The following is a 16,018-nucleotide window of genomic DNA, read 5'->3' on the forward strand; positions in this document are numbered from 1 at the left end:
AGAGGGCCCAGCACCGATCCTTGTGGCACTCCACTGGTCACAGGCCTCCAGTCTGAAAAACAACCCTCCACCACCACCCTCTGTCTTCTACCTTTGAGCCAGTTCTGTATCCAAATGGCTAGTTCTCCCTGTATTCCATGAGATCTAACCTTGTTAACCAGTCTCCCATGGGAAACCTTGTCGAACACCTTACTGAAGTCCATATAGATCACATCTACCGCTCTACCCTCATCAATCCTCTTTGTTACTTCTTCAAAAAACTCAATCAAGTTTGTGAGACATGATTTCCCACGGACAAAGCCATGTTGACTATCCCTAATCAGTCCTTCCCTTCCCAAATACATGTACATCCTGTCCCTCAGGATTCCCTCCAACAACTTGCCCATCACCGAGGTCAGGCTCACTGGTCTATAGTTCCCTGGCTTGTCTTTACCACCTTCTTAAACAGTGGCACCACGATAGCCAACCTCCAGTCTTCTGGTACCTCACCTGTGACTATCGATGACACAAATATTGATTTGATTAGATTAGATTACTTATATTACTTACAGTGTGGAAACAGGCCCTTCGGCCCAACAAGTCCATACCGACCCGCCGAAGCGCAATCCACCCATACCCCTAACCTAACACTACGGGCAATTTAGAATGGCCAATTCACCTGACCCGCACGTCTTTGGACTGTGGGAGGAAACCGGAGCACCCGGAGGAAACCCACACAGACACGGGGAGAACGTGCAAACTCCACAGTCAGTCGCCTGAGGCGGGAATTGAACCCAGGTCCCTGGCGCTGTGAGGCAGCAGTGCTAACCACTGTGCCACCGTGCCGCCTCAGCAAGAGGCCTAGCAATCACTTCTCTGGCTTCCCACAGAGTTCTCGGGTACACCTGATCAGGTCCTGGGGATTTATCCACCTTTAACCGTTTCAAGCACCTCCTCCTCTGTAATCTGGACATTTTGCAAGATGTCACCATCTATTTCCCTACAGTCTATATCTTCCATATCCTTTTCCACAGTGAATACTGATGCAAAATATTCATTTAGTATCTCCCCCATTTTCTGTGGCTCCACACAAAGGCCGCCTTGCTGATCTTTGAGGGGCCCTATTCTCTCCCTAGTTACCCTTTTGTCCTTAATGTATTTGTAAAAACCCTTTGGATTCTCCTTAATTCTATTTGCCAAAGCTATCTCATGTCCCCGTTTTACCCTCCTGATTTCCCTCTTAAGTATACTCCTATTTCCTTTATACTCTTCTAAGGATTCACTCGATCTATCCTGTCCATACCTGACATATGCTTCCTTCTTTTTCTTAACCAAACCCTCAATTTTTCTAATTAACCAGCATTCCCTATACCTCCCAGCCTTCCCTTTCACCCTGACAGGAACATACAGTCTCTGGCCTTCCATTTCCCAAACATCCCTTGACCTGTGAGTAGTCTCCCCCCAATCAACTTTTCTGAATGTTCCCTTCTAATGCCGTCAAAATTGGCCTTCCAACAATTTAGAACTTTAACATTTCCATCGCTGTTTTAAAAACTAATAGAATCGTGATGTCTTACGGCTGGAGTGAAGCCTGAGGCCTACTTGACCTGTGACCCGTGCTGAGGCACAGGCTCCGAGCTGTCTCCAGGCCTCAGGCCTTTCGGACAACGCCGCCCTCAGGGCCATGTTTCCCCACATGCCCCCACCCACCCCCGCCACCCTCATGGTCTTACCCGATGTTGTTCGTCGAGACGCTTTTGGAGAGAGACTGGAATGGAGTCCGTCCACGGCGCGAGCTGAGCTGGGAGAAGAGAGGAGACTGGCGCAGGCTGTCCGATGGATAGATGGCGGAGCTCGGCCGCTCACGACCCAGAGGGGCTGTTGGCAGACAGGGAGAGAGTCACAGAGAGGGAGGGAGGGAGACACAGAGAGGGAGGGTGGGAGACACAGAGAGGGAGGGTGGGAGACACAGAGAGGGAGGATGGGAGACACAGAGAGGGAGGGAGACACAGAGAGGGAGGGAGAGAGTCACAGAGAGGGAGGGTGGGAGACACAGAGAGGGAGGGAGGGAGACACAGAGGGAGGGAGAGAGTCACAGAGAGGGAGGGTGGGAGACACAGAGAGGGAGGGAGGGAGACACAGAGAGGGAGGGTGGGAGACACAGAGAGGGAGGGAGAGAGTCACAGAGAGGGAGGGTGGGAGACACAGAGAGGGAGGGAGAGAGTCACAGAGAGGGAGGGTGGGAGACACAGAGAGGGAGGATGGGAGACACAGAGAGGGAGGGAGACACAGAGAGGGAGGGAGAGAGTCACAGAGAGGGAGGGTGGAAGTCACAGAGAGGGAGGGAGAGAGACACAGAGAGGGAGGGAGGGAGACACAGAGAGGGAGGGAGGGAGACACAGAGAGGGAGGGTGGGAGAAACAGAGAGGGAGGGAGGGAGACACAGAGAGGGAGGGTGGGAGAAGCTGAGGGAGGGAGACACAGAGAGGGAGGGAGGGAGACACAGAGAGGGAGGGAGGGAGGGAGACACAGAGAGGGAGGGAGGGAGACACAGAGAGGGAGGGAGAGAGACACAGAGAGGGAGGGAGAGAGACACAGAGAGGGAGGGTGGGAGACACAGAGAGGGAGGGAGGGAGACACAGAGAGGGAGGGTGGGAGACACAGAGAGGGAGGGAGGGAGACACAGAGAGGGAGGGTGGGAGACACAGAGAGGGAGGGAGGGAGACACAGAGAGGGAGGGTGGGAGACAGAGAGAGGGAGGGTGGGAGACACAGAGAGGGAGGGAGGGAGACACAGAGAGGGAGGGTGGGAGACACAGAGAGGGAGGGAGACACAGAGAGGGAGGGTGGGAGACACAGAGAGGGAGGGTGGGAGACACAGAGAGGGAGGGAGGGAGACACAGAGAGGGAGGGAGGGAGAAACAGAGAGGGAGGGAGGGAGAAACAGAGAGGGAGGGAGAGAGACACAGAGAGGGAGGGAGAGAGACACAGAGAGGGAGGGAGGGAGACACAGAGAGGGAGGGAGGGAGACACAGAGAGGGAGGGTGGGAGACACAGAGAGGGAGGGAGGGAGACACAGAGAGGGAGGGAGGGAGACACAGAGAGGGAGGGTGGGAGACAGAGAGGGAGGGAGGGAGACACAGAGAGGGAGGGTGGGAGACACAGAGAGGGAGGGTGGGAGACAGAGAGGGAGGGAGAGAGACACAGAGAGGGAGGGTGGGAGACAGAGAGAGGGAGGGAGACACAGAGAGGGAGGGAGGGAGACACAGAGAGGGAGGGAGAGAGACACAGAGAGGGAGGGTGGGAGACACAGAGAGGGAGGGAGACACAGAGAGGGAGGGTGGGAGACATAGAGAGGGAGGGAGAGAGACACAGAGAGGGAGGGTGGGAGACAGAGAGGGAGGGAGAGAGACACAGAGAGGGAGGGTGGGAGACACAGAGAGGGAGGGAGAGAGACACAGAGAGGGAGGGTGGGAGACACAGAGAGGGAGGGAGAGAGACACAGAGAGGGAGGGAGAGAGACACAGAGAGGGAGGGTGGGAGACACAGAGAGGGAGGGAGAGAGACACAGAGAGGGAGGGAGAGAGACACAGAGAGGGAGGGAGAGAGACACAGAGAGGGAGGGAGGGAGACACAGAGATGGAGGGAGGGAGACACAGAGAGGGAGGGAGACACAGAGAGGGAGGGAGGGAGACACAGAGAGGGAGGGAGGGAGACACAGAGATGGAGGGAGGGAGACACAGAGAGGGAGAGAGAGACACAGAGAGGGAGGGAGGGAGGGAGACACAGAGAGGGAGGGAGAAACAGAGAGGGAGGGAGGGAGACACAGAGAGGGAGGGAGGGAGACACAGAGAGGGAGGGTGGGAGAAGGTGAGGGAGGGAGAGAGAGGCAGAGGGGGGAGGGAGGGGGAGAGAGACGGGCATGCAGGAAGAAAAGAAAGGGGTATTTGGAGGGGGCAAGAGGAAGGAAGGGGCATGAGGGAGCTACTGAGAGGTGCAGTAAGGACAGAGAGAGGAACAGGCCCTGAGGGGTGTACATTGGGGACAGAGAGAGGAACAGGCCCTGAGGGGTGTACAGTGGGGACAGGGACAGGGCCCTGAGGGGTGTACATTGGGGACAGGGACAGGGCCCTGAGGGGTGTACATTGGGGACAGGGACAGGGACAGGGCCCTGAGGGGTGTACATTGGGGACAGGGACAGGGCCCTGAGGGGTGTACATTGGGGACAGGGACAGGGCCCTGAGGGGTGTACATTGGGGAGGGGGACAGGGCCCAGAGGGGTGTACATTGGGGACAGGGACAGGGCCCTGAGGGGTGTACATTGGGGAGAGGGACAGGGCCCAGAGGGGTGTACATTGGGGAGGGGGACAGGGCCCTGAGGGGTGTACATTGGGGAGGGGGACAGGGCCCTGAGGGGTGTACATTGGGGAGGGGGACAGGGCCCTGAGGGGTGTACATTGCGGACAGGGACAGGGCCCAGAGGGGTGTACATTGGGGACAGGGACAGGGACAGGGCCCTGAGGGGTGTACATTGGGGACAGGGACAGGGCCCTGAGGGGTGTACATTGGGGACAGGGACAGGGCCCAGAGGGGTGTACATTGGGGACAGGGACAGGGCCCTGAGGGGTGTACGTTGGGGACAGGGACAGGGCCCTGAGGGGTGTACATTGGGGACAGGGACAGGGCCCTGAGGGGTGTACATTGGGGACAAGGACAGGGGCCTGAGGGGTGTACATTGGGGACAGGGACAGGGCCCTGAGGGGTGTACATTGGGGACAGGGACAGGGGCCTGAGGGGTGTACATTGGGGAGGGGGACAGGGCCCTGAGGGGTGTACATTGGGAACAGGGACAGGGCCCTGAGGGGTGTACATTGGGGAGGGGGACAGGGCCCTGAGGGGTGTACATTGCGGACAGGGACAGGGCCCACAGGGGTGTACATTGGGGACAGGGACAGGGACAGGGCCCTGAGGGGTGTACATTGGGGACAGGGACAGGGCCCAGAGGGGTGTACATTGGGGACAGGGACAGGGACAGGGCCCTGAGGGGTGTACATTGGGGACAGGGACAGGGACAGGGCCCTGAGGGGTGTACATTGGGGACAGGGACAGGGCCCTGAGGGGTGTACATTGGGGACAGGGACAGGGACAGGGCCCTGAGGGGTGTACATTGGGGACAGGGACAGGGCCCTGAGGGGTGTACATTGGGGACAGGGACAGGGCCCTGAGGGGTGTACACTGGGGACAAGGACAGGGGCCTGAGGGGTGTACATTGGAGACAGGGACAGGGCCCTGAGGGGTGTACATTGGGGACAGGGACAGGGACAGGGCCCTGAGGGGTGTACATTGGGGACAGGGACAGGGTCCTGAGGGGTGTACATTGGGGACAGGGACAGGGCCCAGAGGGGTGTACATTGGGGACAGGGACACGGACAGGGCCCTGAGGGGTGTACATTGGGGAGGGGGACAGGGCCCTGAGGGGTGTACATTGGGGACAGGGACAGGGCCCTGAGGGGTGTACATTGGGGAGGGGGACAGGGCCCTGAGGGGTGTACATTGGGGACAGGGACAGGGCCCAGAGGGGTGTACATTGGGGACAGGGACAGGGCCCTGAGGGGTGTACATTGGGGACAGGGACAGGGACAGGGCCCTGAGGGGTGTACATTGGGGACAGGGACAGGGCCGTGAGGGGTGGACATTGGGGACAGGGACAGGGCCCTGAGGGGTGTACATTGGGGACTAGAACAGGGCCCTGAGGGGTGTACACTGGGGACAGGGAGAGGGCCCTGAGGGGTGTACATTGGGGACAGGGACAGGGCCCTGAGGGGTGTACATTGGGGACAGAGACTGGGCCTTGAGGGGTGTACATTGGGGACAGGGACAGGGCCGTGAGGGGTGGACATTGGGGACAGGGACAGGGCCCTGAGGGGTGTACATTGGGGACTAGAACAGGGCCCTGAGGGGTGTACATTGGGGACAGGGAGAGGGCCCTGAGGGGTGTACATTGGGGACAGGGACAGGGCCCTGAGGGGTGTACATTGGGGACAGAGACTGGGCCTTGAGGGGTGTACATTGGGGACAGGGACAGGGCCGTGAGGGGTGGACATTGGGGACAGGGACAGGGCCCTGAGGGGTGTACATTGGGGACTAGAACAGGGCCCTGAGGGGTGTACATTGGGGACAGGGAGAGGGCCCTGAGGGGTGTACATTGGGGACAGGGACAGGAACAGGCCCTGAGGGGTGTACATTGGGGACAGGGACAGGGCCCTGAGGGGTGTACATTGGGGACAGGGACTGGGCCCTGAGGGGTGTACATTGGGGACAGAGACAGGGCCCTGAGGGATGTACATTGGGGACAGGGACAGGGCCCTGAGGGGTGTACATTGGGGACAGGGACAGGACCCTGAGGGGTGTACATTGGGGACAGGGACAGAGACAGGGCCCTGAGGGGTGTACATTGGGGATAGGGACAGGGTCCTGAGGGGTGTACATTGGGGACAGGGACAGGGGCCTGAGGGGTGTACATTGGGGACAGGGACAGGGACAGGGCCCTGAGGGGTGTACATTGGGGATAGGGACAGGGCCCTGAGGGGAGTACATTGGGGACAGGGACAGGGTCCTGAGGGGAGTACATTGGGGACAGGGACAGGGCCCTGAGGGGTGTACATTGGGGACAGGGACAGGGCCCTGAGGGGTGTACACTGGGGACAGGGACAGGGACAGGGTCCTGAGGGGTGTACATTGGGGACAGGGACAGGGCCCTGAGGGGTGTACACTGGGGACAGGGACAGGGACAGGGTCCTGAGGGGTGTACATTGGGGACAGGGACAGGGCCCTGAGGGGTGTACATTGGGGACAGGGACAGGGCCCTGAGGGGTGTACATTGGGGACAGGGACAGAGACAGGGCCCTGAGGGGTGTACATTGGGGATGGGACAGGGCCCTGAGGGGTGGACATTGGGGACAGGAACAGGGCCCTGAGGGGTGTACATTGGGGATGGGACAGGGCCCTGAGGGGTGGACATTGGGGACAGGAACAGGGCCCTGAGGGGTGTACATTGGGGACAGGGACAGGGGCCTGAGGGGTGTACATTGGGGACAGGAACAGGGCCCTGAGGGGTGTACATTGGGGATAGGGACAGGGCCCTGAGGGGTGTACATTGGGGACAGGGACACGGCCCTGAGGGGTGTACACTGGGGACAGGGACAGGGCCCTGAGGGATGTACATTGGGGACAGGGACAGGGACAGGGCCCTGAGGGGTGTACATTGGGGACAGAGACAGGGACAGGGCCCTGAGGGGTGTACATTGGGGACAGGGACAGGGACAGGGCCCTGAGGGGTGTACATTGGGGACAGGGACAGGGACAGGGTCCTGAGGGGTGTACATTGGGGATAGGGACAGGGCCCTGAGGGGTGTACATTGGGGACAGGGACAGGGACAGGGTCCTGAGGGGTGTGCATTGGGGACAGGGACAGGGCCCTGAGGGGTGTACTTTGGGGACAGGGACACGGCCCTGAAGGGTGTACATTGGGGACAGGGACAGGGCCCTGAGGGGTGTACATTGGGGACAGGGACAGGACCCTGAGGGGTGTACATTGGGGACAGAGACAGGGACAGGGCCCTGAGGGGTGTACATTGGGGACAGGGACAGGGTCCTGAGGGGTGTACATTGGGGACAGGGATAGGGCCATGAGGGGTGTACATTGGTGACAGGGACAGGGCCCTGAGGGGTGTACATTGGGGACAGGGACAGGAACAGGCCCTGAAGGGTGTACATTGGGGACAGAGACTGGGCCCTGAGGGTGTACATTGGGGACAGGGACAGGGACAGGGCCCTAAGGGGTGTACATTGGGGACAGGGACAGGGACAGAGACAGGGCCCTGAGGGGTGTACATTGGGGACAGGGACAGGGGCCTGAGGGATGTACATTGGGGACAGAGACAGGGCCCTGAGGGGTGTACATTGGGGACAGGGACAGGGCCCTGAGGGGTGTACATTGGGGACAGGGACAGGAACAGGCCCTGAGGGGTGTACATTGGGGATAGGGACAGAGCCCTGATGGGTGTACATTGGGGACAGGGACAGGAACAGGCCCTGAGGGGTGTACATTGGGGACAGAGACTGGGCCCTGAGGGGTGTACATTGGGGACAGGGACAGAGACAGGGCCCTGAGGGGTGTACATTGGGGACAAGGTCAGAGACAGGGCCCTGAGGGGTGTACATTGGGGATAGGGACAGGGCCCTGAGGGGTGTACATTGGGGACAGGGACAGGGCCCTGAGGGGTGTACATTGGGGACAGGGACACGGACAGGGCCCTGAGGGGTGTACATTGGGGACAGGGACAGGGACAGGGTCCTGAGGGGTGTACATTGGGGACAGGGACAGGGCCAGGGCCCTGAGGGGTGTACATTGGGGACAGGGACAGGGACAGGGCCCAGAGGGGTGTACATTGGGGACAGGGACAGGGCCCTGAGGGGTGTACATTGGGGACAGGGACAGGGACAGGGCCCAGAGGGGTGTACATTGGGGACAGGGACAGGGCCCTGAGGGGTGGACATTGGGGACAGGAACAGGGCCCTGAGGGGTGTACATTGGGGATGGGGCAGGGCCCTGAGGGGTGGACATTGGGGACAGGAACAGGGCCCTGAGGGGTGTACATTGGGGACAGGGACAGGGGCCTGAGGGGTGTACATTGGGGACAGGAACAGGGCCCTGAGGGGTGTACATTGGGGATAGGGACAGGGCCCTGAGGGGTGTACATTGGGGACAGGGACACGGCCCTGAGGGGTGTACACTGGGGACAGGGACAGGGCCCTGAGGGATGTACATTGGGGACAGGGACAGGGACAGGGCCCTGAGGGGTGTACATTGGGGACAGAGACAGGGACAGGGCCCTGAGGGGTGTACATTGGGGACAGGGACAGGGACAGGGCCCTGAGGGGTGTACATTGGGGACAGGGACAGGGACAGGGTCCTGAGGGGTGTACATTGGGGATAGGGACAGGGCCCTGAGGGGTGTACATTGGGGACAGGGACAGGGACAGGGTCCTGAGGGGTGTGCATTGGGGACAGGGACAGGGCCCTGAGGGGTGTACATTGGGGACAGGGACACGGCCCTGAGGGGTGTACATTGGGGACAGGGACAGGGCCCTGAGGGGTGTACATTGGGGACAGGGACAGAGACAGGGCCCTGAGGGGTGTACATTGGGGATGGGACAGGGCCCTGAGGGGTGGACATTGGGGACAGGAACAGGGCCCTGAGGGGTGTACATTGGGGATGGGACAGGGCCCTGAGGGGTGGACATTGGGGACAGGAACAGGGCCCTGAGGGGTGTACATTGGGGACAGGGACAGGGGCCTGAGGGGTGTACATTGGGGACAGGAACAGGGCCCTGAGGGGTGTACATTGGGGATAGGGACAGGGCCCTGAGGGGTGTACATTGGGGACAGGGACACGGCCCTGAGGGGTGTACACTGGGGACAGGGACAGGGCCCTGAGGGATGTACATTGGGGACAGGGACAGGGACAGGGCCCTGAGGGGTGTACATTGGGGACAGAGACAGGGACAGGGCCCTGAGGGGTGTACATTGGGGACAGGGACAGGGACAGGGCCCTGAGGGGTGTACATTGGGGACAGGGACAGGGACAGGGTCCTGAGGGGTGTACATTGGGGACAGGGACAGGGACAGGGTCCTGAGGGGTGTGCATTGGGGACAGGGACAGGGCCCTGAGGGGTGTACATTGGGGACAGGGACACGGCCCTGAGGGGTGTACATTGGGGACAGGGACAGGGCCCTGAGGGGTGTACATTGGGGACAGGGACAGGACCCTGAGGGGTGTACATTGGGGACAGAGACAGGGACAGGGCCCTGAGGGGTGTACATTGGGGACAGGGACAGGGTCCTGAGGGGTGTACATTGGGGACAGGGACAGGGCCATGAGGGGTGTACATTGGTGACAGGGACAGGGCCCTGAGGGGTGTACATTGGGGACAGGGACAGGAACAGGCCCTGAGGGGTGTACATTGGGGACAGAGACTGGGCCCTGAGGGTGTACATTGGGGACAGGGACAGGGACAGGGCCCTAAGGGGTGTACATTGGGGACAGGGACAGGGACAGAGACAGGGCCCTGAGGGGTGTACATTGGGGACAGGGACAGGGGCCTGAGGGGTGTACATTGGGGATGGGACAGGGCCCTGAGGGGTGGACATTGGGGACAGGAACAGGGCCCTGAGGGGTGTACATTGGGGACAGGGACAGGGGCCTGAGGGGTGTACATTGGGGACAGGAACAGGGCCCTGAGGGGTGTACATTGGGGATAGGGACAGGGCCCTGAGGGGTGTACATTGGGGACAGGGACACGGCCCTGAGGGGTGTACACTGGGGACAGGGACAGGGCCCTGAGGGATGTACATTGGGGACAGGGACAGGGACAGGGCCCTGAGGGGTGTACATTGGGGACAGAGACAGGGACAGGGCCCTGAGGGGTGTACATTGGGGACAGGGACAGGGACAGGGCCCTGAGGGGTGTACATTGGGGACAGGGACAGGGCCCTGAGGGGTGTACATTGGGGACAGGGACAGGGACAGGGTCCTGAGGGGTGTGCATTGGGGACAGGGACAGGGCCCTGAGGGGTGTACATTGGGGACAGGGACACGGCCCTGAGGGGTGTACATTGGGGACAGGGACAGGGCCCTGAGGGGTGTACATTGGGGACAGGGACAGGACCCTGAGGGGTGTACATTGGGGACAGAGACAGGGACAGGGCCCTGAGGGGTGTACATTGGGGACAGGGACAGGGTCCTGAGGGGTGTACATTGGGGACAGGGACAGGGCCATGAGGGGTGTACATTGGTGACAGGGACAGGGCCCTGAGGGGTGTACATTGGGGACAGGGACAGGAACAGGCCCTGAGGGGTGTACATTGGGGACAGAGACTGGGCCCTGAGGGTGTACATTGGGGACAGGGACAGGGACAGGGCCCTAAGGGGTGTACATTGGGGACAGGGACAGGGACAGAGACAGGGCCCTGAGGGGTGTACATTGGGGACAGGGACAGGGGCCTGAGGGGTGTACATTGGGGACAGAGACAGGGCCCTGAGGGGTGTACATTGGGGACAGGGACAGGGCCCTGAGGGGTGTACATTGGGGACAGGGACAGGAACAGGCCCTGAGGGGTGTACATTGGGGACAGGGACAGAGCCCTGAGGGGTGTACATTGGGGACAGGGACAGGAACAGGCCCTGAGGGGTGTACATTGGGGACAGAGACTGGGCCCTGAGGGGTGTACATTGGGGACAGGGACAGAGACAGGGCCCTGAGGGGTGTACATTGGGGACAAGGTCAGAGACAGGGCCCTGAGGGGTGTACATTGGGGATAGGGACAGGGCCCTGAGGGGTGTACATTGGGGACAGGGACAGGGCCCTGAGGGGTGTACATTGGGGACAGGGACACGGACAGGGCCCTGAGGGGTGTACATTGGGGACAGGGACAGGGACAGGGTCCTGAGGGGTGTACATTGGGGACAGGGACAGGGCCAGGGCCCTGAGGGGTGTACATTGGGGACAGGGACAGGGACAGGGCCCAGAGGGGTGTACATTGGGGACAGGGACAGGGCCCTGAGGGGTGTACATTGGGGACAGGGACAGGGACAGGGCCCAGAGGGGTGTACATTGGGGACAGGGACAGGGACAGGGCCCTGAGGGGTGTACATTGGGGACAGGGACAGGGTCCTGAGGGGAGTACATTGGGGACAGGGACAGGGTCCTGAGGGGTGTACATTGGGGACAGGGACAGGGCCCTGAGGGGTGTACATTGGGGACAGGGACAGGGACAGGGCCCTGAGGGGTGTACATTGGGGACAGGGACAGGGTCCTGAGGGGAGTACATTGGGGACAGGAACAGGCCCTGAGGGGTGTACATTGGGGACAGAGACTGGGCCCTGAGGGTGTACATTGGGGACAGGGACAGGGACAGGGCCCTAAGGGGTGTACATTGGGGACAGGGACAGGGACAGAGACAGGGCCCTGAGGGGTGTACATTGGGGACAGGGACAGGGGCCTGAGGGGTGTACATTGGGGACAGGGACAGGGACAGGGCCCTGAGGGGTGTACATTGGGGACAGGGACAGGGTCCTGAGGGGAGTACATTGGGGACAGGGACAGGGTCCTGAGGGGTGTACATTGGGGACAGGGACAGGGCCCTGAGGGGTGTACATTGGGGACAGGGACAGGGCCCTGAGGGGTGTACATTGGGGACAGGGACAGGGACAGGGCCCTGAGGGGTGTACATTGGGGACAGGGACAGGGTCCTGAGGGGAGTACATTGGGGACAGGAACAGGCCCTGAGGGGTGTACATTGGGGACAGAGACTGGGCCCTGAGGGTGTACATTGGGGACAGGGACAGGGACAGGGCCCTAAGGGGTGTACATTGGGGACAGGGACAGGGACAGAGACAGGGCCCTGAGGGGTGTACATTGGGGACAGGGACAGGGGCCTGAGGGGTGTACATTGGGGACAGAGACAGGGCCCTGAGGGGTTTACATTGGGGACAGGGACAGGGCCCTGAGGGGTGTACATTGGGGACAGGGACAGGAACAGGCCCTGAGGGGTGTACATTGGGGACAGGGACAGAGCCCTGAGGGGTGTACATTGGGGACAGGGACAGGAACAGGCCCTGAGGGGTGTACATTGGGGACAGAGACTGGGCCCTGAGGGGTGTACATTGGGGACAGGGACAGAGACAGGGCCCTGAGGGGTGTACATTGGGGACAAGGTCAGAGACAGGGCCCTGAGGGGTGTACATTGGGGATAGGGACAGGGCCCTGAGGGGTGTACATTGGGGACAGGGACAGGGCCCTGAGGGGTGTACATTGGGGACAGGGACACGGACAGGGCCCTGAGGGGTGTACATTGGGGACAGGGACAGGGACAGGGTCCTGAGGGGTGTACATTGGGGACAGGGACAGGGCCAGGGCCCTGAGGGGTGTACATTGGGGACAGGGACAGGGACAGGGCCCAGAGGGGTGTACATTGGGGACAGGGACAGGGCCCTGAGGGGTGTACATTGGGGACAGGGACAGGGACAGGGCCCAGAGGGGTGTACATTGGGGACAGGGACAGGGCCCTGAGGGGTGTACATTGGGGACAGGGACAGGGCCCTGAGGGGTGTACATTGGGGACAGGGACAGGGACAGGGCCCAGAGGGGTGTACATTGGGGACAGGGACAGGGACAGGGCCCTGAGGGGTGTACATTGGGGACAGGGACAGGGCCCTGAGGGGTGTACATTGGGGACAGGGACAGGGACAGGGTCCTGAGGGGTGTACATTGGGGACAGGGACAGGGTCCTGAGGGGAGTACATTGGGGACAGGGACAGGGCCCTGAGGGGTGTACATTGGGGAGAGGGACAGGGACAGGGTCCTGAGGGGTGTACATTGGGGACAGGGACAGGGCCCTGAGGGGTGTACATTGGGGACAGGGACAGGGCCCTGAGGGGTGTACATTGGGGAGAGGGACAGGGACAGGGTCCTGAGGGGTGTACATTGGGGACAGGCACAGGGCCCTGAGGGCTGTACATTGGGGACAGGGACAGGACCCTGAGGGGTGTACATTGGGGACAGGGCCCTGAGGGGTGTACATTGGGGAGAGGGACAGGGACAGGGTCCTGAGGGGTGTACATTGGGGACAGGGACAGGGCCCTGAGGGGTGTACATTGGGGACAGGGACAGGACCCTGAGGGGTGTACATTGGGGACAGGGACAGGGACAGGGCCCTGAGGGGTGTACATTGGGGACAGGGACAGTGTCCTGAGGGGTGTACATTGGGGACAGGGCCAGGGCCCTGAGGGGTGTACATTGGGGACAGGGACAGGGCCCTGAGGGTGTGCATTGGGGACAGGGACAGGGACAGGGCCCTGAGGGGTGTACATTGGGGACAGGGACAGGGACAGGGCCCTGAGGGGTGTACATTGGGGACAGGGACAGGGCCCTGAGGGGTGTACATTGGGGACAGGGACAGGGCCCTGAGGGGTGTACATTGGGGACAGGGACAGGGACAGGACCCTGAGGGGTGTACATTGGGGACAGGGACAGGGACAGGGCCCTGAGGGGTGTACATTGGGGACAGGGACAGGGACAGGGCCCTGAGGGGTGTACATTGGGGACAGGGACAGGGCCCTGAGGGGTGTACATTGGGGACAGGGACAGGGACAGGGCCCTGAGGGGTGTACATTGGGGATAGGGACAGGGTCCTGAGGGGTGTACATTGGGGAGGGGGACAGGGCCCTGAGGGGTGTACATTGGGGAGGGGGACAGGGCCCTGAGGGGTGTACATTGCGATTTTGGGAATGCACACACACAGTCACTGCCTGCTCAGAGGCTCCAGTTTACACAGAGCAGACAGTGTGACAGGAAACACACGTTGTCCGGAGCTGGGGGGTATCGGGGACACAGGGAACTTCCGGGAAATTTCAAAACCACTTTCTGCACCAAAACAACACCCCCTCCCTATCCCTGTCTCCCCCTCCAGCCCCTACACCCCCTCCCTATCTCTGTCACCCACTCCAGCCCCTACACCCCCTCCTTATCCCTGTCTCCCCCTCCTGCCCCTACACCCCCTCCTTATCCCTGTCACCCCCCTCCAGCCCCTACACCCCTCCCTATCTCTGTCACCCCGTCCAGCCCCTACACCCCCTCCCTATCCCTGTCTCCCCCTCCAGCCCCTACACCCCCTCCCTATCTCTGTCACCCACTCCAGCCCCTACACCCCCTCCTTATCCCTGTCTCCCCCTCCTGCCCCTACACCCCCTCCTTATCCCTGTCACCCCCCTCCAGCCCCCTACACCCCTCCCTATCTCTGTCACCCCGTCCAGCCCCTACACCCCCTCCCTATCTCTGTCACCCCCTCCAGCCCCCTACACCCCCTCCATATCTCTGTCACCCCCTCCAGCCCCCTACACCCCCTCCATATCTCTGTCACCCCCTCCAGCCCCTACACCCCCTCCCTATCTCTGTTACCCCCTCCAACCCCCTCCCTATCTCTGTCACCCCGTCCATCCCCCTACACCCCCTCCCTATCTCTGTCACCCCCTCCAGCCCCTACACCCCCTCCCTATCTCTGTTACCCCCTCCAACCCCCTCCCTATCTCTGTCACCCCGTCCATCCCCCTACACCCCCTCCCTATCTCTGTCACCCCCTCCAGCCCCTACACACCCTCCCTATCCCTGTCTCCCCCTCCAGCCCCTACACCCCCTCCCTATCTCTGTCACCCACTCCAGCCCCTACACCCCCTCCCTATCTCTGTCACCCCCTCCAGCCCCTACACCCCCTCCCTATCTCCGTCACCCCCTCCAGCCCCCTACACCCCCTCCCTATCTCTGTCTCCCCCTCCAGCCCCTACACCCCCTCCCTATCTCTGTCACCCCGTCCAGCCCCTACACCCCTCCCTATCTCTGTCACCTCCTCCAGCCCCCTACACCCCCTCCATATCTCTGTCACCCCCTCCAGCCCCTACACCCCCTCCCTATCTCTGTTACCCCCTCCAACCCCCTCCCTATCCCTGTCACCCCCTCCTGCCCCTACACCCCCTCCATATCTCTGTCACCCCCTCCAGCCCCTACACCCCCTCCCTATCTCTGTTACCCCCTCCAACCCCCTCCCTATCCCTGTCACCCCCTCCTGCCCCTACACCCCCTCCTTATCCCTGTCTCCCCCTCCAGCCCCTACTCCCCCTCCCAATCTCTGTCTCCCCCTCCAGCCCCTACACCCCCTCCCAATCTCTGTCACTCCCGCCTGCCCCCTACACCCCCTCCATATTCCTGTCACCCCCTCCCACCCCTACACACCCTCCAGTTGTCCCCTGGAAGGGACGGTGACCCCTGGAGGAGGTGGTGACCCCTGGAGGGGACAGTGACCCCTGGAGGGGACGGTGACCCCTGCAGGAGGTGGTGACCCCTGGAGGGGACAGTGACCCCTGGAGGGGACGGTGACCCCTGCAGGAGGTGGTGACCCCTGGAGGAGGCCATGACCCATCATG

General features: G+C 61.8%; 1 protein-coding gene across 1 annotated transcript in view; it reads right to left on the reverse strand.

Moving 5' to 3' along the window:
• The window catches only part of LOC132814273 (rho guanine nucleotide exchange factor 2-like), a 112,076-nt gene that overhangs the window by 35,908 nt on the left and 60,150 nt on the right, over window positions 1-16,018 (reverse strand). The window contains exon 5 of the mRNA XM_060823458.1: window positions 1,713-1,857. Coding sequence (XP_060679441.1) covers window positions 1,713-1,857 — 145 coding nt within the window. The remainder of the gene's footprint in view (window positions 1-1,712; window positions 1,858-16,018) is intronic.

This window comes from Hemiscyllium ocellatum, unplaced genomic scaffold (genome assembly GCF_020745735.1).
Source record: "Hemiscyllium ocellatum isolate sHemOce1 unplaced genomic scaffold, sHemOce1.pat.X.cur. scaffold_779_pat_ctg1, whole genome shotgun sequence".
In the NCBI taxonomy this organism is placed as follows: Eukaryota; Metazoa; Chordata; class Chondrichthyes; order Orectolobiformes; family Hemiscylliidae; genus Hemiscyllium; species Hemiscyllium ocellatum.